Here is a 24,284-nt window from a genome sequence, read left to right as displayed (position 1 = left end):
GCTGAGGGAGACGCACCCGGAAGCGGCGTCGGAGCGCTGAGGGAGACGCACCCGGAAGCGGCGTCGGGTTCGGGAAGCGGCGGCGCCTTTTTCCGCGTCCGGCAGCTCCGCGATGGCGGGTGCGCCGCTGCGTGTGTGAGTGCGGTGGGACGGGCCGGGGCGGGCCGGGGAGGCGGGCGGTGGGGCCGGGCCGGGCCGTGGGGTGGGGTGGGGTGGGGTGGGGTGGTGGCGGCGGCGGCGGCGGCGGCGGCGGCGGCTGCTGACAGGCCGTGTCCCGCAGGCTGGCGTGTGGCGACGTGGAGGGGCGGCTGGAGGCGCTCTTCGGGCGGGTCCGGGCCATCCAGGGCAAGAGCGGCCGCTTCGACGTAAGGCCCCGGGGAGCCGGGGGGGGTGAGCGGGACGCGGGGCTGGCTCGGGTCGGCAGCCTGGCCGGGGGTGGCACGGGAGAAGCTCACGGGTGGGTTTCGCGTGGGGTTGATGTGCGGGGGGGATGCTCGGGTGGGTGCTGCTGTCCGGAGTCGCGCTCCCCCCCGCCTTTTTCCGCCGGCTGGAGGAAGGGGCCGGTGGCGGGGGCTTTGCACCCCCTCAGCCTCAGTCCAGGACCACGGTGTGGGGAGGAGCCGCCATCCGGGAGCGTGGGAGAGCAGCTGCCGCTTTGTCACGTCGAACCCGTTCGTTTTGCCGTTCTGCCCTCGATCCCAGACACGGGGGAACCTCTGTACCCTGCCGAACAAAGCGCTGTTGAAGCGGTGCGCGTCACGGCGTTGGGACAATACAGCAACACCTGGGTGAAAAAGTTGCGCGTGTCGTGTCTGTGGTCAAATGGCAACTCTTGCTTTATCTGATGTTTTTAGATGCTTTTGTGCGTCGGGAATTTTTTTGGCTCTACTTCAGAGACAGAATGGGCAGAGTATCGCACAGGGGCCAAGAAAGGTAAGGAAGGTGTTGTCGCTCTGGATGCTGGTTATTATGCTATTTCACGACCCACTCCGCTGTCCCATCGCAGCGTGCTTTGGAATTCAGAAGTTGCGGTTACATGCTGTGATGTTAAAGCAGTTAAACTCAAGCAGGAAAACTCCACGCAGGACAGAAAGATGGGTTTGTTTTAAAACAAATCTCATTTCTGTCACGCTTTTGGACTTGGGAGCATGAAGACGCATGTGTCCTAAGTGGCCTGCCTGTGATTTGGGTGTCAAGGCCCATGCCTGGGTCACTGGGCCAGCACTGTTTACAGTCATAGGAGAGACACAGGATGCTGCTAATTGGTGTCAGGGTCTTCTCTCTGCTTGCCTAGATGTCTTATGGCTCCACTTCTGTTCTTAATATCACCTCCCTCCAGTTTCAGCCTGCCATGTGGGGCAGCCTTTGTTTTTGCAACCCATGTAGCCTGAGAAGCTGTAGGTACATGTTTACAGTGCTTCAGTCAGCAGGCTGTGGGATCCCAGCATGCCTGCCAGTGTATAGCCCTTCTTCTACCACTCCTGATGCTTCCCTTGCAGAAATTTCTGTTCACACCCACCTTCACGCTTCTACCACAGATGTCTCCGCAGTGTGTAGCAGTGCTATTTTTCCCCTCCCTGCATTCAGTCCTGAGCAGAAAGGGGAAAGCAGAGGTGCTGGGGGGCTGAACATCTCTGTTTTTCAGCCACGGAGATCATAAAGCTTTCCAAAGGAGCAGGGTTTGCCCGTTTCTCCTTGGTCCCTGCAGCCCTTGTGCTGAAGACATTTTCCCAGCCGTGGACATGAAAAGTCCTATGTGGACTTCTCTGCTTCTTTCCACACCCCTCTTGTAAGGGAGATGCTGCTTCACAAGCATTTGTAGTGTTCCTCTTTCCTCTTCAGTGCTACTCTGGCTCTCGGCCCTGGCATGAGGCAAGCCAGAAGGAGCTGGGATTCTTGCTTTCTGGTTCCTCTCTACTGCTGCATCGCTTCCCAGTTATCCCCAGCTTGTTTGTGCATTTATGTGAGCTGTCTGGACAAAGACTGCCCCATTTGCTGCTTGTAGCTGAGGACTTACCGTGGTGAGGCATGCTGCCTTGTGTTCCTATTACTATGAGAATAGAAGAAGAATTGTTACTGGTTTAAACTTTGCTCCCTGAGGAAGCTCTCCTGTGCACGCAGGGAGAAGAGTGGGTGTTAACAGCAAAGTCTTCCCTGGACCGATGCATTTTTGCTCATCCTCACTTGAATTGTCTTTACCCTTTGAACTGTTGAAAAAAATCTCTAGCTTATAACCTTGCTTATATGCACATAGATACAAACCAGATTCATGTCACTTCATTTTGGTTTTAAGCCATTCATAAAGTTTTCCAACTCTGCAATTGAAAGCAATCTCCTCTATCTTCTGACTGTGGGAGCTGGAGCTTCAAGCAACAGTCTGACAACGGCTGTAGCAGAGCTGCTGTATTGCTGCTGCTCTCCCTTCTTAAACAGGAAACTATTGCTGGTTTTTATTCTGTGAAAAGCTTTGGACCTGCTGACTAGGTGAACTGTTGACCAGCTTACTGGTGTACTGGTCTGCCAGGAAATCTACAGGAGGTGTCTTTGACATCGGTCATTGCTTCGTCTAACTTTTAATTGCGTGAAAATATTTGACTTGTGCTGTTTGGAGAAATAAATTTTTACTGATCACCTAGCTAAAAGAAATAAAAAGCAGTACTTCCCGTTGCTTTTTTTGTATTATATCCACCAGTTCTAGGTGAAGTCATGCAGCAAGTTCTTTTACCAAGTGAATCAAAGAGCTGACAAACTTGAGCTTTTCCCCTAAAACATCAATGGTTTGCACTTTTTCAATAGCCATACAAATTTAGATCCGCTTAAACTGAATCACCAGGTGTCCCTCTATGCTGGCATTTACTTAACATTGCCTTAGGGAAGACCCATGTTTTTAGGGCTGTGGATCATTTTGGAGCTGATCTGCTTATGTAGGCAGTGGAGCAAGTTGTAGTTAAAACGGAGGTTATTCTCTCCTGGTGCTCTATGCATCTGTGGAAACAGCAGGCTTGGGGACTTATTTTGAAGGAAGGTTTCTTGTTCTGTGCTTATTGCTCCTCGGCACACAGCAAAGGAGTGGTGTTGGGGTCTGTAGGAAAGGATGGGACCTGCTGTGATTCCTAGGAAATGTGGATGGAACTTGTGCTAACGTACTTGAATTAAAGCAGACTGAGTACATGTGGTTTTCTTCCTCAGCTCCAATTCCAACCTACCTGCTTGGCGCTAATGACCCAGAGACTGTGAGCTATTTTCCAGAAGTCAGTGGCTGTGAATTAGCTGAGAACATCACTTATTTAGGTAAGGCTTTGGGTGGTTTGTGATAAGGGATGTGCATTTGGCCTGTCGTGCTTTCTTGAAAGTTTTCTGCTCTTCCCACTTCAAAGCCCTTCCTTTCTCTGGAAATTTTAAGGTGTCATTTCTTGTTCTGGGGTTCAGACTGGAGTTGAACTCAATGTTGAAAGGCTGACAGTCTGCTACATAAAATGTGAAAGAGAACCCTGCTTTTTTTGTGGCGTTCTAACACTGAATTTGCTAACCAAAAGCAAGAGTGGTTGAAAGAGCCTGTTCCTTGTGAGTATCTTACTCCCATAGCATGCCCATCTTTGTATGGGGAAGGTTTCCTACTTGAAGTATGATTTAGCTATGCTCTGAGGCTGTACTGGAGTAGCAGAGGTGAGAAGTGTCATCTTTAAAGATAATGAAGCTGTAGCAATGCTAAAAGGAAAAACTAATTTCTTTCTAGATTGCCACCTGACAAAAAACATAACAAGTAAAGGCACCCGCAACTGGCTTTTTTTACTCAGCCTTTGAACTGAGCTTTTGATATGGATTGATTTTGGGGAAGCAAGATAGCAGTGAGGAGAGAAGGCTAGGGGTTGTCTGAACAGCTGCTTCCCTGCAGGCAGGGTTGGATTTGAGCCATTGTACTACAACGTGTCTTTGCCGCAGTTTATGGACACAGAAAGTGAGCTGCCTGTAAGGATAGTTTCAGTAGAAGTAAGGCAGGACTGCTGAATTTGGTCCTCTGTCTACGATCTGACTAAGAGATTACTTGCAAAGTCTACATCTCAAGCGCGTGCCTGTGTATTAATGCAGGCCGTCGAGGTCTTTACAGTGGTACTTCTGGACTGCAGATCGCATACCTGAGTGGTACCGAGTCCCAGGATGAGCCAGCTCCTGCCTACAGTTTTAGCGCAAAGGATGTGGCAGAATTGAAAACATCTTTGTTATCAACCCCAAACTTCAAAGGTGTGGATATATTGCTGACGTCCCCCTGGCCCAGAGATGTGGGGACTTTTGCCAACAGTGCGGTAAGTGTTCTGTTTTCTGGTGGAATGGTTTTCCAGTTGAATTTAACAAAGGATTGCCTCTCTGGTTGCTGTGGCAGTTTGGGCTACTGGGCCATGTCTGAGTGCTTGAGAAAGCTGAGAGTAAAAAAGGACAGCAGATGTTCTGGTTCTTCAGAGAAGAAGGACCAATGGGAAGGGGAATTTGTGAAATTTCAGGGTGATTTATCTGTCTCTGCCTGAAAAATCAGAGTCGATTAGCTTTCATCTGATCACAAACGTTGCTCTGAATATGCAAGGCCATGTACTGTGGCAAAACTATGCTTTTTGCTTCCTCTCAGTATCATCCAACATCCAAAAAGAGATATGATCCCCAGTCTGAAAGCATAAAGACCCTCCCTCATTTCCACCCCACCCCCACCCCCCCCAAAAAAGAAAACCAAAACCAAACCCCAAACCAACCACGAACTCCACTAGCCTAGGGATTTGGAGAGAAACAAGTTGTAGGGATGTTCTGGCTTAAAAAGAAAATTTTTGTCTCGAAATTCCCATGGGGATTCTCTGTAGTAGTTCAGTGTATCATTTGACACTTGGCTTCCCTTGGCATGAATTTTCTGAGAAAGTACTCACTTGGATTAACAGAGGAGTATACTAATAGTGGTTATATTCAAATATGCATCTTGTTGCAGTGTGTAGTTTATCAACTGAGGATTTCTGTAATAAGTCTTGGAGATTCCCTTGCGCACTGCATCCCTGAAATCCTGTCACCCAAATAAAGCAGGAGGTTTGAGGAATGAATAATTGGGTCTCTTGCTCTTTGTGACCTGAAGTTTCTCTTTCGGCAAAAGCAGTGTGAGGAGCTAAATTGCATGGACGAGAACTGACTCCCTAGAGAAGTCTGTGGGTTTCCTTCTCTTGACGTGCTTTGTAGCTCTGACTGTTTTCAGTGGGGCTGGAAGCAGACACTGCTGGGCTCCCCTCTGCCATGCTTCCTGCAAGGGCAGCAGGCGGGAGCACAGAGAGGAAAACCGCTTTCTTGAGGGTGGGTTAGTGCCTGTCACACTGCCGCAATGAAGGGCTGTGACAGATGCCTGCCAGGTCACAGTCTCATTCCCTGTGCTTTTACCAAAGATAACAAGGTAACAGGCATAAGCTGTTTCTGAACTTCTCTCTTCTCCTGCCCTTTTCCTTCCCTACTTCACTTCTCAGTCTAAGGCTAATGTGGAAAAGATATCACAAGAGCCTTCACCCAAGCAAGTGGTTTGAAGTCTGCTCTTGGGTTGCGTTCTCTTTTGCTCTGACTTCTTAGGAATGGGAGCGGGATAAAATTCAGCTTCCTAAGGAAACCTCAGAGCTTTCCTGTTTGCTTGACTTGTGCGCTAAAGGTTGGACACTCTGGAAATGTGGTCAAATATGTCTTAATGATTTTGACATCTGTTGGTGTTTGCCAAACTCGCTCTGTGCTGCCCTGGCTCCCCATGACCAAGAGAAGGAAAATATGACAAACTTGGATTGATGAAATGAGTGGATGCAAACCCTGAGTACACAGAATGGACTAAATGAGTAGGCTGTGGTTGGTGATAAGAGATCAAGCCCTTTTGACTATTTTTTTCCACTTCCAAGGAATGATGACCACTATAGTCAGTCTCTGTGTTTCCAGCATGCAGTTCTGTATAAAATTGTTTCTTTTCACTGCAATCGGACAGGTTTTGTTAAATAAAACTTGGTTTGTATTTTGTAGGGAGAAATAGATACCAAGAAATGTGGCTCCAAGTTAGTATCTGATCTAGCTGCAAGTCTCAAACCAAGGTACCACTTTGCTGCCCTGGAGAAGGCCTATTATGAAAGACTTCCTTACAGGTTTGTTAGACTGTGTGAAATCGCATGTATTTCCTAATAAGAGTTAATTTTTAAAGAATGCAGGAGGACAACTTTAAAATAATTTTATTAAGTCATCCAGCCCCAATGCAGGGTCAAGATTGTTTCTCAGATGCGTCTTATTACCATAATTCCTGCTGCCTCAAAAACTGTGCTGTTGCTGACAGTACTTGTCTGAGTACGTTGCTGTGACTCTGATGCCAAGTTAGTTGCCCTTAGTCACATTTAAACAGTGTTCAGCCTAATTCAGGGGTGTACCTCTGAAAACATATCATGGAAAAGCCCTTGTGTGGTGAAGAGACTGGTGTCTTCAGTCATAACTTCGTATATAAAATGTGATTAGGGACGTAAGGTAGGTGTCAGAACAACCTAAAATAAAACTAAGGCTGTCGTGTTAATGTTGGGTAAGACTATTATCCTTTCCACAGGAAACACTTCAAAGGTTTGGCTGTTTTCAGACCAGTGAATTTTTCTCCCCTCTCTGTATTTGGACTGCAGTGAAATGTCACTTTGGTCTGTGCAGCTGTTTGCTGTTAGATCTCATGAGTCCATCTGTCCTCAAGCCTCCTTGTTCTGGGCCAAAGACTGTATGTGGCTGATGTGCTGTCTGAATAGCTTCATGGAGGACATGTGGTTTTCCCACTGTCTTTTTCTATATTGTATAAGCTAGTACAGTCATGTTCTGCTTCCTTACAGAAATCACAGAGTGCTACAGGAGACCCCACAGCATGTGAGCAGGTTTATTGCACTTGCTGATGTTGGCAATACAAGCAAGAAAAAGGTACTGATGCTCTTGAATCTTTCTTCTTTTCTCAAGTAGAAGTAATAGGGCAGCAAGCCCAGCTTTGGCTAGCTAGAGGACAGTGTCAATCACTTAAAAGCTTGACTGAAGTGGAGGGATCTGTCTCACTTGAGTAATACATACCATTTGCCCGTTATGTCAGAAGGGTAAGGGCTGCAAGATGTGTTCTGAGGCACCGTTGTTCTTCTCTATCTGGTCAAATGGCATGTAGCTGTGAAAACAGCTGCAGAGGAAAGTGGTTAGAAAGTTGACATTCCTTCCTCTTCCCCAGCTGCTTTATGTATTTTCTGTTCGCATGGCCTGCTTCAAGAAGGAGGTGAAATTCCAAAGAACCCCTTACAAATCACTGACAGTAACTTCTGGGATGGGAAGGGGCTGGGTTTTTTTAACCTGTTTCAATTCTCCCCTTAAGAAAGTTACTGAATATTGATGTAGAAGGACAGGTTGCTAGTGGTTAAGAAGGCATTGGAATCAGGCCTGGTAACAAAAAAAGGTCCAGGAGTTCTGGACAGAAAGAAGGCCTGGAAACAGGCAAGGATCAAGGTCGTTTCTTTTTCAAGTAAGATATACTGCTGCTTTTCAAAAAGATCTTTCCATAAAATGAAAGAAGGGAGCCACTTGGAAGCACTTCATAAACTCTTGGTTGCACTGGGTGGGAGACTGGCACAGGGAGTGTGTTTCTCATGTCCTGCTTTAGCTTAAACACTGATTTGCTGAGTTCTTGCAGTGCCAAGTTGTGTGTTACCATTTCAGGGTGGCTTAGTTCACAGCTGACCTCTTCAGAGTTGCAGTCATGGCAAGAGCTTCTTGCGTTTGAGCCATGTGTTTTTGTTCTAGTATCTCTATGCCTTCAGTATTGTGCCAATGAGCTTGATGGACCCTGCAGAGCTAGTGAAACAGCCACAGGATGTCACGGAAAATCCGTACCGAAAATTGCGGAAGGAGGCACAGAAGACCAAAGCACCCCTGTATGCAGAGGTATTGCTGCCTTCTCCTTCATGTGTGCACTCTGGTTTCACTCTTCACTCTCTCTCTTCAGGGAGCTTAGAACAGTGTTTGGCTTTAACCTTGGAATATTTATGTCCAAAACACTTCAGGGTTCTGTGTAAACTATTTGCATCAACCAAATTGTATAGATGCAATGCATGGGAGTTAACAGTTTGCCCCTTCTTAAACCAACTGTATCCTGGGCTGCATCAAAAGAAGCATAACCAGGAGATCAAGGGAGGTGATTCTCCCCCTCTTTTCCGCTCTGGTGAGACCCCACCTGCAGTACTGCATCCAGCTCTGGGGACGCTAGTGCAAGAAAGACATGGACCTGTTGGAGGGAGTCCAGAGGAGGGCCACAAAAATGATCAGAGGATTGGAACATCCCCCCTGTGAGGAAAGGCAGAGAGAGTTGGGGTTGTTCAGCCTGGAGAAGAGAAGGCTCTGGGGACACCTTATTGTGGCCTTTCAACACTTAAAGGGGGCTTACAAGAAAGATGGGGACAGACTTTTTGATAGGACAAGGGGTAATGGTTTTAAACTAGAAGAGGGTAGATTCAGACTAGATACAAGGAAGACATTTTTTATGATGAGGGTGGTGAAACACCGGAACGGGTTGCCAAGAGAGGTCGTAAGATGCCCCATCCCTGGAAACATTCATGGCCAGGTTGGACGGGGTTCTGAGCAACCTGGTCTAGTTGCAGACGTCCCTGCTCATTGGGGGGTGGGGGGGGTGGGTCTGTCTAGATGACCTTTAAAGGTCCCTTCCAACCCAAACCATTCTATGATTCTTCCTGCAGGCCTGCACGGTGATGCTGGAGTTAGATCTGCTTGCTTGTCAGAACTGCTCCCTGTGGGCACCTCAGCATACACAGTCTTATTCTTTCTAAGCTTGTAAACTACAAATTAGTCCTTTGCAGTTGGCCCCCAGTTTTCTCCCTTAGGCTGCTGGCTACTCAGGTGCTACTTTATTTGATGTTGCATGTCCACTGTGTCCCTTGATGCTGGTGAAAGAGGTGTTGGGTACTGTTTTTTCTTCAGTGTCTTAAGTTACCACCTTTGTGCTCCTTTAAATATTGATTACTTGCCACCTGAGGGCAGAAGGGTTCCTTCGTGGGGCCTGAACTCTGAGTTGTTGGTGTCAGAAGCTTTGAAATCCCCAACTTTCTAAGTCACTCATCAGACAAGTGGCTTGTGTTCATCTGTGTAAAGGCTCAGATTGTCTTCCTGTGCAGAGCACGTTTTGCCTTCTAAGTGCTGTGGGATACTCTGCTTATGTAGACATTTGAACAGCAGTGCCTGTGTATCTCAAGGTGTGTAGAGTAACCAAACTGTGAAATCATTGCCTGTTGCAGGGGAATACTGAGCCTGAGGTTAGAGCTGAGGTAGGCTTTGCTGAACCAGTGTGTCAGGTAGGAAGTGCAAGGGCTGCTCTCCAGTCTTTCTCCCTGGAGCATGCACACAGAGCGAAGGGCTGGCTCCTTCCAGATGGCAGCGTGGGTGGGCACGAGGGTGACAGACACCTCCTGATCCCTTTAGCTATGACAACTTCCCTGCCCCCAGATGAGATTTGCTGTTGTGTTCAACCCCTGGCAACAAGGCTTTTTCAGAGACCAAACAGTCAATAACTTGATGGAAGCAAAAGTTCTTGTGCATTTGAGCTTCAATATCCAATTGAAGACAGGCAGGAAAAAGCTTGCCAAGTTTACTGGGAAAAATGCTTCTGTTGTGCATAACAGTTCTTCCAGCATGGATTGGATTTTGAACTGCAGTTGTGCTCCCGTGTGGGAACTAAGCTAAGCTTGTGCAAGCAGCCCTGTTCTTTGCTGTCCCCTTCCCCAGTGCTTTCCTCTGCAGCATTAATGCCTTCTAGTGGCAATTTGATTTACGTTACCACTTAGTCAAGTGGTTTCAGCCTCTGTGTGAGTCTGTCGAGAGGCTAACATCTCTAAGAAATAAAGACATTCTTTTGTCACTGGCTGTCAAGTGAAAAAGAGATTTGAACAATCCATAAAATCAAGCAATTCTGAATGTTCAACATAAGGCTAAATAGCACAATGTAGCAATTTGGGGCAGTTCTCCTACAACTTGGCTGAGGCTGCGGATCCAGGCAGGCAAAGTCTGCTGCATTACTGGGAGAGCTCAATTCATTCTGTTCCAGGATATTGATGCTTTTGCTGTTGATGCTTTTCGAAGGTAGTTACACACCTCTTCAGGAAAAAGCAAATTCTTGTACATACTGTGACTCTCTGTGATGCAGTTATAATGGGCTTTGGTTTTCATTTTCTAAACAGGAAGAACCAGCTTGTCAGTTTTTCTTTGATTTGAACAAGCATCAGGGAAAGAAACGTCCCTCAGATGAGAAAGAGAGAGGGAACTCCCAACCTAAGCAAGCCAAAAAACCCCGTAAGTACGCAGATGCTTTTTTCCTGAGCTCTAGCTTTGAGGCATTGGACCATCTCACGCTTCGTTTTTCTCAAGCTGTTGAGCTGTACAGGTCAGCTTGCCAATGTACTCTGTCACTATACTAGATGCTGTGGGAATACAGAGTAACGAAAGGTCCCTTGTTTCCTACAAACCTGACAATAGGTGAAAGAAAAGTCAAAAGCATAGTTTAAAAGCTAGTTGGATCTGTGGTGGTTGTGGCTGGTCTGATGCCATTTACCCTCTGAACCAGACTGGCCTCTGAACATGAGAACAGGCAGTTTCACAAAGCAGCGTGTTTCCATTCAGAGGGAGTGCAAGAGACTGGATCACAGTGCTGATGAGTTCTTGAAACACCACTTCAGTTGTTCTGTGCTGTGAGTTCATGAAGTATTAATGAACTGGGAAGGCAGGAAGCCTTTCTGTTACCTATTTCTGGGCTGTAAATATCATTAGAGTTTGTCTGACTTGTAGAAATTGTGATCTTTAAAGATTTCATTTCGCCTTCTCAGTGACAGCATTACTGCAAGCATGTATCTTTAGAAATATTGGTGTCAGTTATAAAGAAGTCTGGGCTTAAAATGCAAATGTGGGTGTCAGCCTCTCCTTTTGTTTCTGTGAAAGCTAGTCCCGCTGCCAGTGGGTAAGAAGACATTCTTCAGAAATGCCTCTGGTAGATAAGTCTGGTTGCCTTTGTTACGTGAGACTAAGTTGTTCAGTTTTTTATTTACTAGATTTCCATACTCTTTGCATATTCCTTGCACATAACAGTTCTATGGGCTAAATTAGTGTATGCTAAAACGAGCAGTGTCATTGCTCTATACATGCCTGCAGAGGCACAACTGGCTGTAATGGCAGTCAGTTTTGACGAAAGAATGTGTATGGGTTTTCTTGTTTTCCCCCATCACTTCTGTAGGACATAGTGTGCCATTGTGCATATTCATATAACTTCCAAAGTCTTCTGGAGTTTGATGTCATGAGAAGAGAGCCTTGTTACGCTGTTTTGCTCAGAAATGAACCCCAGAACTGGACGTTTGGTTTCCTGCAGTTCGGGAGAACTTTGTCATGTTTATTGCATTTGCAAAGTTGATTGTCTATCCTTGTATGCAACCTGCAGAGGATGTGAACATAGTATTTGACCCTAAGGAGAGGCCTAGGTTATCAATGCCATCAACTTATATTAAAGGTCAGCACAGGTATTGCAGTTTGGGTGTGAATCCAGGTGGTTTTGAGTGTGATGAATAGGCCAGAACTGACAAGCGTGCTTGACAGCATCTGTCCTTGTCTGTACCTATGCAGTAATTTTACCTCATTTTGATTTGTCTGTTTAAATTTGCTGGTGCTTTCTTATTAGTGAGCTGTAACCACTAAATTCCTGGGATTAGTGCTCTTCCATTAAATTAGAGCACTCAATGACAATGGCAGTCAGCAAGGGTCTGACTGCCACGACCTCTCTTGCTGGAATTGCCCAGAGGCACCGGTTGTCTGACCAGACCTGCTTCCAGGAGCTTTGTCCTTCTGACATCTTCAGCACTTTATCAACTAGGAAGGGTGGCTGGAAAATAAGACCTCTTCAAGATCTTTTTCTGTTCCTTGTTCTCACAAATAAGCCCTGTGCTAACACTTGTTTCTCTTTGCTCTCCCAATAAAGCACAGCCCACAGGGCCCTGCTGGTTCTGCCTCGCCAGCCCAGAAGTTGAGAAGCACTTGGTTGTTAGTATTGGCACGCATGTAAGTACCCATAGCACGTTCTTTGCTATGTGATGGCAGAATCGTGCTAAGACACAGCAATATAAAATATCAATCTCCAATTTTAAATCATAAGAAAAACAAACAAACTTTATTTGAAGCTGACTCTTGGGGTTGGTTTTTTTTTTTTTTCAGTTTCTTTGCCTCTCCCCTACAAAAGACGTAGGTATGTAGATATTAAAAAAAATGAAGCATGGCCCAATTTTGCTCTGGCAGCAGAGCTGGACTACAGTGCCAGAACACTTTTTGCTGTGCCAGCCCTCATGGTTTGCTTATGTTACCATCTGGCAGAACTTTTCCAGCGTGAAAAACTGCGTCCTGCTTTGGCAGCAGGATGCACCATCTGGAGTTATGCCATATCTCCCTCGGATGATTGGTTCCAGTTTTGTTATATATAGATTAAACAGAAGATCAGATAGCTTTAAAGTTGACACTTCAAAGTACGTCTTGGAGATTAATTCAAGCATTGGTGTATTCACTTTGCTTAAAGTTATTGCTCCTATATAGCATAACCCACTTCAAACTGCTACAGGGACAGATTGGTCCACTGACTTATTTTAAAATAAGCTGTTGAAAATTTTCAGGTGGATTTTCTTGTCATAGTAAGAAATTTTAGCCACAGTGGTGAAGTTCACTCAGCTGCTTTCTTGCAGACAAGGCATTCTCTGACATTCAAAAGACTTTTTTTTTTTTTTTTTTTTGTCCTTTAGCAGTCCCTCTCTCATTCCTCTAATAATTAATAAATAGCTAATAAACAATCCCTAATAAATGACATAGAGGAGAAGACTTTCCTGTTCCTGAGGCAGAATCGCTAGGCTGGGGGATACTCAGAATGCAGTCATTTCCACAGCATGGTAAATAAGTGTTGCTTGTAGTGAGTAACTGGTGTGTATTGTTTCACTCTAGTGCTATCTTGCCCTGGCCAAAGGTGGCTTATTACCTGATCACGTCTTGATTTTGCCTATTGGGCACTATCAGTCAGTGGTTGACTTGTCTTCAGAGGTGGTGGAAGAAGTGACCAAGTACAAGTCTGCCCTAAAGGAATTTTTCAGAAGCAAGGGAAAGAGATATGTCCTATTTGAAAGAAACTATAGGAGTCAGCATCTGCAGTTACAGGTATGGTTTTAGTGTCACCGTGGGAGAATATAAACTTACACTTATCTGCAAATGAATTGAAAGAGAAAGCTCACCTTCAAATTTCCCTCTTTATTCTGTACCTTCCCAGAGTATGGAGAGAAGTCATCCTACCCACAAACAGAGACAGAGCAAAATTAAAAACAGTGTGCTGGTTCTACCACAGTCCTTTAATTCTTCCTGTTACAGCAGCACAGCGTTGGTTGTGTTGAGTGGGTGAGGAAAACTTCTCCGTGCATGGAACTGATTAAAAAACCTACAGGGTTTTCGGATAGGTTGCAAGACCTTGCTCTGACTCTGATTGGCTCGCACTGGCACACGAACTGTGGCGCTCGCATTTGTAACTAAAGTAGGATGAAAATCTAAAGATATATGCAGAACTCTGGTCTTTGTCTACCAGTACCAGCCCTTTGATTTTCTTTTTTTTTCTTTTGTTTTTTTTTTTCTCCTTTTTTTTTTTTCCTTTTTTTTGTCCTTGTGTGTCAATCCTGTAGGGGTTTAATGTGGTAGTTTCTGTATTCGGCAGATCTGTAATTGTATCAGAGCGGCCTTAAACTACCACAGAGATCAGAAAGGAGAAGGCTGAGCTGAGAACTCTTTCAAGCTTTTTTGGTTTTCAGCTTTTTGTTCAGCTCCTACAGAAAAAAAAAAATCTCATAAGTTTAAGCCTGTACAGATAGGTGCTCACCTGTCTCGTTTGATGATGCTGAGCGGTACTGAGGAGCATACCAGCTCCAGTGATGGATTGATTGCTTTCTACAAGTGGTTTGTTTTGTCTTTTCTTTTTACGGAAATGTTGTCCTCCCTCTCCAGGTGATTCCTGTCCCATTGGACCACTGTACTTCCGAAGACATTAAAGAGTCCTTTATTGCACAGGCACAGGAACAACAGATTGAATTATTAGAAATCCCAGAGCACTCAGATATCACGCAAGTATGAGACAAGATTTCACCTCTTTCTTACTTTCCCTCTGTCCTGTCTAAGCTGCTGTTTCCCTCTGAGGTCACTTTGTGTGGTAGGTTTAAGCCGTGGGAGGCAGACCATTGTAGACTTGATTTGGAGATGTGCCAGGTGTGTTCTGCTTTGGGTGAAGTTCTCATGAACAACAGCTGTATTCCTTATTTTAAGATTATTCCAGCCATGTGTAGGGCTTGCTGAAGTCATTCCTTCTGATACCAAACATCAACCCTCTTTCAGCGCTGCTGCCTATCAGGTAGTTTTAGGTTGCCTTGGGTAAGAATTTGAAAGAAATCTTCCTGTTGTATCGGAGAAATGAGTCAGTAGTAACACAGGGTGTTTTTTTTCTTTGAGCTCAGTGGCCACAGGGAGACCTGATCTGCGGCAGGAGGCAGAAATAGCATGTGTGCACGTTTGTCTCTTTCAAAGCCATTACAGCTATTGATAACCCACGTTGGCAAGCTTAGGGGCTGATTTCTCAGCCGAGAAGTGTGAACGCAGTCTCTTCGCGTGCTTTTTTTTTTTTTCCCCCCCCTCTCAAAACGCGGTGTATTGGCATGGGATGACCTCGGTCAGGTTAAGAATGATCGGAACTGCCCGATTCTCTCATTTACCCGCTCTGCAGTGGTAAGTGCAGAATCAAACCACGAAACAAATGACTGTAGCGCCCTGTGCGCGTCATCCCGCTGAGGACCCCAGCGGAAGGCGACCCGTGGCTTCCCCCTCCCTTGGCAGTGAGGGTTTCACGTCGGGCCGCCGGGGCAGTTTGGCGTCCCTGGGGCGGTGGGTTCGGTTTGCCGAGTGTCCTCTCCCTCCGGTTAGGAAACATCTGCTCTTTTCCAAGAAACCGTGCTCTTTGCTGGTGGGGCGGGGGGCTCCGCAGCGGGGACACCCCCCCCCCCCCCTCCCTCCTCGCTCCTCCTCTCCCCCCGCAGGTGGCGCAGCCGGGGACGCCCTACTTCTACGTGGAGCTGGACACGGGGGAGAAGCTCTTCCACCGCATCCGCGGTCGCTTCCCGCTGCACTTCGGCAGGTGGGTGCCTCCCCCGTCCCCCCGTCCCCCACCCGCCGCCTTCCCCGGCCCCGCGGGGCGCGGTGACGTCGGCGGTGACGCCGGCGGTGACGCCGCGTTGTGCTTTCGCAGGGAGGTGCTGGCGAGCGAGGCGCTGCTGGCGCTGCCGCAGCGGGCCGACTGGCGGCGGTGCGCGGCGGAGCGGGCGGAGGAGGCGGCGCTGGCCCGCGCCTTCCGCCGCGACTTCCAGCCCTTCGACTTCGCCCTCCGGGCCTGACGGCGGCGCTGACGGCGGCGGCGGCGGAGTCGCGGCTGTTGCGGGCGGGCGCGGTGACGCGGCAATAAAGGCGGAGTGCCGGTGGCGCCGAGTGGCTGCGGCGCGATGGAGCGGGGCGCCCCCCCCGGGCCCGGCGGCGGCGGCGGCGGCGGTGGTGGTGGCGCGGAGCGGGCCCCCGGCGGGGCGGCGCTGCGGGGGCAGCCGGCGGGAGGGTGCGGGCCCTGGGAGATGCGCGACCGCCTGGGCACCGGCGGCTTCGGCAACGTCTGCCTCTACCAGCACCAGGTGGGGCGGCGCGGAGCGGGGACGGGCGGCGGCGGCGGCGGGGAGGGCTGGGCCCGGGCCCGGGCCGGGCCGGGCCGGGCTGGGCGGCTGACGGCGCTGTGTCCTGCAGGACTCGGGCGCCCGGGTGGCCATCAAGTCCTGCCGGCTGGAGCTCAGCGTCAAGAACAAGGACCGCTGGTGCCACGAGATCGACATCATGAAGAAGTGAGTGCGGGCGGGTCGGCACGGCGCGGCCAGCCGGGGCCCAGTGGCCCTAAGCCGGCCGTGCTGAGGGGCCGTGGCACGGGGACAGCCGGGCCTCGGCCCCTGAACCAGCCGGGATGAGGGACCGGGGCTGGGGACAGCCGGGCCTCAGTCCCTGAACCAGCCGGGATGAGGGATCAGGGCTGGGGACGCCAGCTGGGACCTCAGCCCCTGAACCAGCCGGGATGAGGGATCAGGGCTGGGGACAGCCGGGCCTCAGCCCCTGAACCAGCCGGGATGAGGGATCAGGGCTGGGGACAGCCGGGCCTCAGCCCCTGAACCAGCTGGGATGAGGGATCAGGGCTGGGGACAGCCGGGCCTCAGCCCTTGAACCAGCTGGGATGAGGGATCAGGGCTGGGGACAGACGGGCCTCAGCCCCTGAAGCAGCTGGGATGAGGGTCTGCCTCTTGTCCAGCGGGTCTGCACTGGTTTCTCTGCCATCCCAAGATGTCCACGTGCTTCTGCTCTGGTGTACCAGCTGGTGCCTTGGCTTGGGACCTAGTGGCATCCAGACACCCTTCACTCTTGTGCTGCCTAGGCTCTTGGTCCATCCTAAATTCCTCCAAACTCACACCACACGGTGTGTTGAGTTTTAATGTGGTGACGTGTTCCTATGCTGTGCAGTCTGTTCATCTTTGATCTAGCAACCGGTGATCTAGGAATTGCTTTTTTTCTCTTATGCTCCAGCACGTACAGATTAATGTCTCCTAACACTTCTCATGAGAAACTACGTACGCTGTGCTGCCCACTGTACCTCTCTCCAGCATGTCACTCTGAGGTACCTGTGAACCAGAGCTAGCCAGGTTTGTCCTCATGGACATCAGCAGCAGCTCTGGGTGTCAGGGTCTCATACAGTTGTTCCCTCATCCTGAGAATGCCTCCTCCCTTCTGAGAGATATCCTGGAGCGTGAAATGCTCTGTCCCGCTGGTGGGAGCAGGGATACTGCTCAGTTTGAGTTGTCCTCAGCAAGGCCTGCAGTGCCATTGCTGCATAGAGCTTTACTGAGCTCCTGCTCTGCCTTTTTGTCACCCTTGCCTGCTCACTGTATGTGCTAACATTGGAGGAAACCATTTGCAGGCAACCTGAGTTCATAAGCCTGGGCTTGGTGATCACTTTTCGTTAACATCATCACCGTGCTCGTTTTCTGAATACAGGTGCTGAGCTGCACAGCTACAGCTGCTCTTGTGGCTTCCAGAGGCTTTGGAAGGTGTACACAGAAGTGCTTTGTCTTCACTTCCTTCTGCATGTGTCATTTATTCCCAATAGTAACATATATTGGAGACAGTCAGGAAGCAGCTGTTTGAATTCAGCTGCAGAAATGAATCCTTCTCCGTGTATGTGGATTTCACCTACTTGGTTCTAACTCCCTAGAACAGTTACACAAGTGTTAACGGATTCCTGTGAAACCCTTGGGCCACGGGGAAACTGTTCCCACGTGTAGAAACAGATGCATGTATATAATGACTTTGCCAGGAATGTGCAGGAATCCAGAACTTGAGCCCGGATCCCCATCATCAAATTCCTGTACCTTGACTTTGAGACGTCCTTTGTCCTCATCACTGGTTTGTGTATTCCCAAGGTACGGGTTTTATGCATTTGGATGCTGGTAGGTACCAGCTGAAGAGTGTGCTTCTCAGCAAGGATATGTTTGGGAAACAGAAGTTGTACCTGAAACATAAAACATAGTTGGTTGACAGTCTGTTGTCTCATTCTTCCAAAAGAGGAGTCAAGAGTTTTCATCCAGCTTTCCATGTGCTTAGGTTGAACCATCCCAATGTAGTAAAAGCCTGTGAAGTTCCTGAGGAGATGAACTTTCTGGTTAACGACGTTCCCCTTCTGGCAATGGAATATTGTTCAGGGGGTGACCTCCGGAAGGTAATGTCTGCTTTGCTTTGCAATATGTAGCAAAATAAGTGGCCTTCATGCTCTTTCTGTAGCTGTGGTTGTCTGTGAAGCCATGTATGTTCTGTGGCGCTTTTCTTCTTGGGGACAGGGGTGGGGAAGTAAACGTAAAGTGGAAAAAAACCACCTGTAGGAAATGAAGCTTGTGTTTTTGAAACTAAAGGGTAGAAAGCAATCCAGGGGCAGACACTGTTATCCTGAAGCAGCATGTCCTTTCATGGAACTGCTTTAGCATTAATACTGCTTCCCACAGCCTAGATACTCGCATCCAGTGCATTTGGCTTTGCTGCAATGTGTCTCTATCTGTTTGGAATCTGATCTAGTTTTGATTCACGTGTATCCAGTGTTGTATTGCTCTCAGCACAGGGAAGGATCCTTTTGGTACTGAATTGGGGCCTCCAGGGCTTCAGAGACTTTCCTGTTTCCTGTTAAACTGGGAACTACCCTCCTGCAAAGCAGTGACACCCAAGAGTAAAGGAACCTTTCAGTAGTTCCCCAGGCAGTGGCTGCATGGCCTGTTAGAGTTTATGCTCCCTTTCTGTTGCAGCTGAATTCAGGAAGCAGCCATTTGTAATAGGGTGAAGAAGCAAATCCCTGTTGATTAAGGTTTGCTTAGAAATTGCCTTATCTAAGTGATCGGGAAGCTTATTTTTCTGTTGTTTTTGTTACTGGTGTTAAACAGCACTGGAGGAACATGAGCAGATGTTGAACGCAGTAACTGGATATCTGTGAGAGCAGCTAGTGTATTGGTAACTTACTGAGCCTCACTTTGTGTTTTTGAGTTATTTAGAACAGTAGGGACAACTTTAAGGTTGGCAGCAAAAGGAAGTGGGTATGTATGAATATAGCATTTGGATGTTGCAAACACACATAGCTGACCACGTTCTTGGTGACGCTTGGATATTGTATTTTTGCAGTAAAAGTTTTGAGACTACTTGAAGGTAAATTGGAGACCCTGGCCAAGAAACTTGGGGTTACGTTAGCTCTACTTGTAATGCAGTGTTTGATCATTTAATTTCTAATGAATCCTTAGATGTTGCATAGATGTTGGGACAATTTAGGAAGTAACATGCTTCATTTCATTTGATTGCATGTAATGCTTTGTTCCTTAAAGAAAAAAAAAGTGCATGGTTTTTTTTATTTCTGATCCTGCTCTTCTTTAAATCTTTCTTTAACACTCGCTTGGCATCAGTTGTGTTTTGCAGCACTTTTAATTTCTCATTGCACGTCTGCAATCTTCCCTAAAGCCTGGAAAAGCATCTGCTTCTGTCTATGGGTAGGGCATGTTTTTATGCTTGTGCTCTTCCAGGGTAGTGTTGTGGGCTCTGAGCTTGATTTCTGACTTTGCCCCTTTCCTCCTTTGTTGTTCAGCACATCTACCCAGAACTTAAGGAGTGAGATGTTGAAGTTTGGCTTCTGCCCCATAGAGGTTTGGCTACTGGTTGTGCCTGAAGTGTGGGAGGCAGACAAAAACATGAGGATGCATGCTGGGAGGGGTGACTGCAGTGCAGAGGTGTACCTCAGTCATCTATAGAAGCCATCAGTGTAGTAAACATGAGATCACATGTTGATTGATCCAGGCCGTACGCAAGAAATTGTTGAAGCTACTTATTGACAGATCATTAAGACGCTGATTAGGAGGGGTTTTCCTATGGTGCTTCCACCATAGGTTTTACTAGAGGAGAAGAATTCAGGGCAAGGGAGAAGAGAAATGAAGAAGCACTTTAGAGTGGAGGCAGGTCACTCTAACTTGAGAGTTCAGGTCGTGGTCCATGCTGTAGACACTCCAGTGATCTGCTTTTTAGCTCGGATTAAGTAGGTGGGCAACCTAGGAGCCAGTGGGCTGAAGTGTCGAGCAGCTGCTTCTTGTTGTGAGAGGGCAGTCAGGAAGGAGACTGTGTCCCAAGGCAGAGCTAGCCAGCGACCAAGCGCTCTGAGCTGAAGAAGGTGACCTGTGTGGAGTGGGGCCGCCTGTGGCGATAGCACTGTTATCGGAGAACGTGCCCTTTGCTGGTGTTAAGGTGCCTGTCCATGAGGTGGGTGCCTGGTCCTGTGCCTCAGACACTGCAGGGCTCAGGCAGTGTTGTGGGAGTGGGGCATGACTACAGGAGAATGCGGAGGTGGCTGCACGGTGTTTGGCAGCCTCTTGCAGTGGTCGCTGATACCTGGGTGGCTTTTCCATAGCGCGGCGTATCACTTGGGCACAGCACCTGGAGAAAACCAGGCTTTGTTAGAGTCCATGGCGAGCTTGTTCAGATTAAAGCAGCAATTGCTTTGGGCTAGCTGGGCTGTTTGGGAGCTGTAAATGGCTGCAGTCATCTTCTCTTCTGTGGCCTACCCTGAATTTAGGAGTTCAACTGTTGTTTTTCCTTCTTGTCCTTTTATCAGTGAGCTGTGTTTGAATGCCAAGGGCTTAGATGCGTATCCATTCGTTTTTGTATTCTGTCAGTCAGTTTATTTTCTTCACTGGAGGGTTGTTCTTTCAAGCAGCAGTCCTGCTTCAGGTATTTGAGGTGTTCCCAAATCCCATCAAGCCAAACTTCAGCAGATGAGGAACGAGCAGATTCCAGGAGCCTCAGGATCCCTGGTGCCTGCAACCATATGTCCCTGCCTGCATCTCTTGCCCATTTGCTTTCTGATGGCTTTCATGCTTTTGTGGTATTATTCTAGCAGTCCAAATCTTTTCAACGCCATCTCTGTGCAATAAACTTTAATTTTGTCCAAGTTGTCTTCTTTTCCCCCATGCTTTCATTTCACAAAGCGAAGTAGCTCATTCAACTAGAGTTATATTTGAGCTGTGCTGTTTTCTGTTGTGTCAGCGGGGGATGGAAAGTTTTGTTCTTGACTGTCAACTGTTGCACTGTGGGTCTAAACATCTTTTTCTCTACTGTAGCTGCTAAACAAACCGGAAAACTGCTGCGGACTTAAGGAAAGTCAAATACTTTCTCTCCTTAGCGACATTGGTACGTAGTCTAATGCCTTTCTTGTGTTTTGGGTTTTGGGTTATTTTTATTATGTGTAATGGCATTTTGCTTTTTCAGCTGACCCTGAATAGGGGACTAATGAGAACAGGGTGTTAAAAAAAATCAGGTTTCTTTTCCAGAGGAAGGACTTGGTATCCCTGCTGATCACAGAAACAAGAAGCTTGCACTAATGACATGTCTGTGGAATGGGGTTGAAAAAGCTGTGTAGTGGCCAGTTGTAGGTAACTATGACCTTAACGTTTTATTTTGCTAAGGTCACAGTTTTCCATTCAAATCCCATTTCTGTTCCAGGCTCTCGAGATGCCGAACTGTATGTCACTTGAAAGAATGTAACTTTTAAAAGCCAAAAAGCAAGAAACCAATGTGAGAAGTGCCAAAGTTGCCCTGTGGCTTCTCTGTAGGCTTTCCTTAGTAGGAGGGAAATTTTGTGTGTTCAGGGTGACAGTACAGAGGAGATGATACACTGGATTGGAGCTGAGAGCCAGGTGGGTATAAGAGCATAACAGAAGAGGAAGCCAACCATGCCATGGCTAGTCCAGCAGTCTTCTGGCTAACGATTTGCTCTCAACTGAGAGTTAATTAGGTAGGCGATCCCAAAACAAGTGCACCTAAATGTTGCTAAGCTTCTCATTTTGGAAGAGCAGTTCTGTTGGTCTGCATTAGAGTTCTGGCTTAGCACAGTGACGGAGATAATTGTCTCCTTTACTCAGCACTGGGGAGCTTACATCTGGATACAGTTGTCCACATCTAGCCCCATGTTCCAGAGGGATGTGGAGATCCCGACAAGGCCTTGCAAAGGCTGCCCAGGGCCTGGAGCACTCGGCCCACCAGGAGATGGGCTTGTTGGGTCTGGCTGCAGGGAGGCTGAGGAGGGTCTGAGAGCTGCCTGTGGCTATAGAAAGGGCAGGTACAAAGGTGATGGATGGGACCAAACTGTACTTGGTGAGCAGCGTAACCGGAGGCACCAGCCCTGTGGTGCACCATGGGAGGTAGAAGCATGAGGTTGGAAGAGAAACCTCCTTTCCCACTAACACTGCTGTTGTGCTGTGTAGGGCCTAGGGAAGGTCCCCAGCCAGCCTACAGGGAGGCAGAGTGATGACAAGATGAGAATTAGCCAGGCAGCAACTTGATACACGTTACAGAAGGTGTCTGATACCGTGTGGATTTCAGATTCTGCAGTTTGGAAAGGTAGCAGGCAGCAAATCCATACAGGATGGGAGTAGCCCAAGGTGACAGCACTGCTCATAGGGAACAATTTAATTTGATATCTTTGGGGGCCTGCTTTAAAGCTATTTCCCAAGGCTGTAGTAATCCATGAAAATCATTCCGTGACATGAACTTGATGGTATCCCGAAGTGTTTCATCAGATACCTTATTTTTCAAACTGTTGAGCTTTAGCTTGCTTGATGCCAAATTCTTGACTACCAAGAGCACTGTAAGAAAATAAAAGATGTGAGGCTTGAAACTGGCCTTCTGTCCATCAGGAAGTGCGTGGCTTCTTGGACACCCTGGGGAGGACAAGTCATCTGATTGAGGGTGATGTCTACAGATGATTTCTCTAGCAAGTAGGCTTTTCAGGAGAGCTCCTCAGTAGACCTCCTTGGGTTTTCAGTTCTGTTACAAATAACCCGTCTCTACTTATAGGAATGGAGCTGGTTTTGGCATGAGAAATGATTTTGGACATATTGGCCTGGGCTTCTGTCCTTTCAGTGCTCAGAGGGCTTGCAGTTGAGTTCCCAAAATAAAGCGCAACTCTTCCTTGTTCCTTGTTCCGTGTTTCCCTTCCACCTGCAGAACGGGGTCTGTTGTCTTCATAATAAGTTGAATGTCTTTGGCATGTCTTTGGCAAAGATTTGAAAATGCAGTGGAGAAGAAATGCAAGTTAGAAGCTGTTAAATGTATAAATAAATGGTAAATCAGTGAAGATAGGGGACTTCCTCCCTGATAGGTCGACTAATTCTCTTAAAATAATCCTGTAATGAATTTACAGTCACATCTGGTTAGAAGTAGGCTTTACACATTGTGCAGTCAGAATATCTTTTGCATAGGAAAATTTTAAATACTCCATGATGGAGATGAGAAAATGCAATACCTGCCTTGGGCCTTTCATAGGACCTTTTATTTCCATTTGCACATCTCCAAGATTGAAAAATCATGACTTGAAAAAACAAACAAATGAAAAAAAACCCTCAAATTCTGAAAGCTGTCTTTTGCTGTTTTGTCTGTGGCTATGTCCTGTGGCAGATACTTGCTTGATAATCTTTTATTTAGCAGCCAGTGTTGTTACTTGGGTGGACCAGTAGTGACTTTTCCCCCTTCCTGCAGGCAGTATTTCTCTTGTTTCTTTGTTGTTAGTGGCTCCACAACCCCCTCAAGGCAGTTAAAGTGTGGGCTGTTGTCACAAGGCAAAGTCCTGCTCTTTGCCTTTTCTTGGGCATGTGCTCCCATTCCCTTCCTTATTGGAGCTGTTCCTGTACCCAGGTGAGGAGCAGGTTCTGCAAACCAGCCTGGCTAAAACCTGATTATTTTTTTCTTAGTAGTTTCCGGCTGGATCGGTCCCAGGATCAAGCTGATCATGCGATGCCATAAATGCTTGTGCTGCCATGGAAATTGCACCTGGGAAAGGAGAGTCTGGGAACCTGTGTTCCTTCTGGGGGCAGCCCCCATGTAGATTGGCTTAAAGCAATCATGGAATTTTGTTTTTAGCAGTGGGAGTGACAGAAGTGGTGCTGCTTTGAGCACACCAGTCCCCCACCAGCAGAAGGGAATCCTTGAGCCCCAAAGTTCAGTGCTGCTGATACGGACCGGGACATTGCTGGTGGCACCTTGGTCAGCTGCCCCATGCAGCATCAACCAGAGGCTGCCCAGGAATCAGTTTTTAGCTTCAGACGTGCTTCTGCTTCACTGCAGCTGGATGGTTCCTTCGAGCGGTTTGCCTTGTGGTGCTTTGGCAGTGGTGGAAGTTTACTAGAAGCTCTGTAAGCCAGTAGTTGGCAGTAGGTTCAGGTCAAAGGGAAACTCAACTTGTTTCACTTGCTTAATTAATTTCAGTGCTTTCTTTCATCAGCATCCTGTGCTCACTTATATAAATAGGTCATCTTGTTTTCTTGTGTTAATTTACCAAGATCTTAGGCTAGAGGACATGCAGAGCTGTTTCAAGCTGCCTGCGCGTTTTGGAGACCTGTTTTTCTTGTCTGTATGCTGTGGTTCATTTTGTAACTCTACAGTTTGAGAAGAATTCAGCTGCCTTCTCTCTTGCCAGGCAAGAGATGTGACCTGCGGTTATGCCACGAGGTTTGAAATCTGTAGCAACCTCCATTTCTGCAGAGCAGAGGAACAGAGCTAGTTCAGTCCTAGCATAAATATGA

General features: G+C 47.6%; 2 protein-coding genes and 1 non-coding gene across 6 annotated transcripts in view; all 3 read left to right on the top strand.

Annotated features, from left to right (window-relative positions):
- The first annotated feature begins 22 nt into the window (after positions 1-22).
- CWF19L1 (CWF19 like cell cycle control factor 1) lies at positions 23-15,596 on the top strand. Of its 2 annotated transcripts, XM_049811306.1 has the most exons (14): positions 23-135; positions 281-365; positions 855-933; positions 3,190-3,291; positions 4,090-4,304; positions 6,022-6,140; positions 6,855-6,939; positions 7,798-7,938; positions 10,242-10,353; positions 12,023-12,102; positions 13,027-13,236; positions 14,068-14,187; positions 15,147-15,244; positions 15,356-15,594. In XM_049811306.1, the coding sequence occupies exons 1-14, from the start codon at positions 113-115 to the stop codon at positions 15,498-15,500; spliced, it is 1,614 nt and encodes a 537-aa protein (XP_049667263.1). In that variant the 5' UTR covers positions 23-112; the 3' UTR covers positions 15,501-15,594. The 2 variants fall into 2 exon arrangements, with proteins under 2 accessions (XP_049667263.1, XP_049667264.1); XM_049811307.1 differs by lacking the exon at positions 281-365 and having other exon boundaries at positions 64-135; positions 15,356-15,596.
- Positions 13,754-13,897, top strand: LOC126043264 (small nucleolar RNA SNORA12). Its single transcript, XR_007507384.1, has one exon. It is a non-coding gene; the product is annotated as a small nucleolar RNA SNORA12 (small nucleolar RNA).
- CHUK (component of inhibitor of nuclear factor kappa B kinase complex) overlaps positions 15,512-24,284 on the top strand; it is a 32,987-nt gene continuing 24,214 nt past the window's right edge. For all 3 annotated transcript variants that reach the window (XR_007507363.1, XM_049811304.1, XM_049811305.1), the window contains exons 1-4: positions 15,512-15,785; positions 15,895-15,989; positions 17,791-17,905; positions 20,826-20,895. Coding sequence is in view for 2 of the 3 variants with exons in the window: in XM_049811304.1 (XP_049667261.1) it covers positions 15,606-15,785; positions 15,895-15,989; positions 17,791-17,905; positions 20,826-20,895 (460 nt within the window). In the remaining variant the exon portion in view is untranslated. The remainder of the gene's footprint in view (positions 15,786-15,894; positions 15,990-17,790; positions 17,906-20,825; positions 20,896-24,284) is intronic.

Source organism: Accipiter gentilis, chromosome 9 (genome assembly GCF_929443795.1).
Source record: "Accipiter gentilis chromosome 9, bAccGen1.1, whole genome shotgun sequence".
In the NCBI taxonomy this organism is placed as follows: Eukaryota; Metazoa; Chordata; class Aves; order Accipitriformes; family Accipitridae; genus Astur; species Astur gentilis.
Note: the sequence above shows the minus strand (reverse complement) of the source record. Positions and strands in the feature narration are given on the sequence as shown.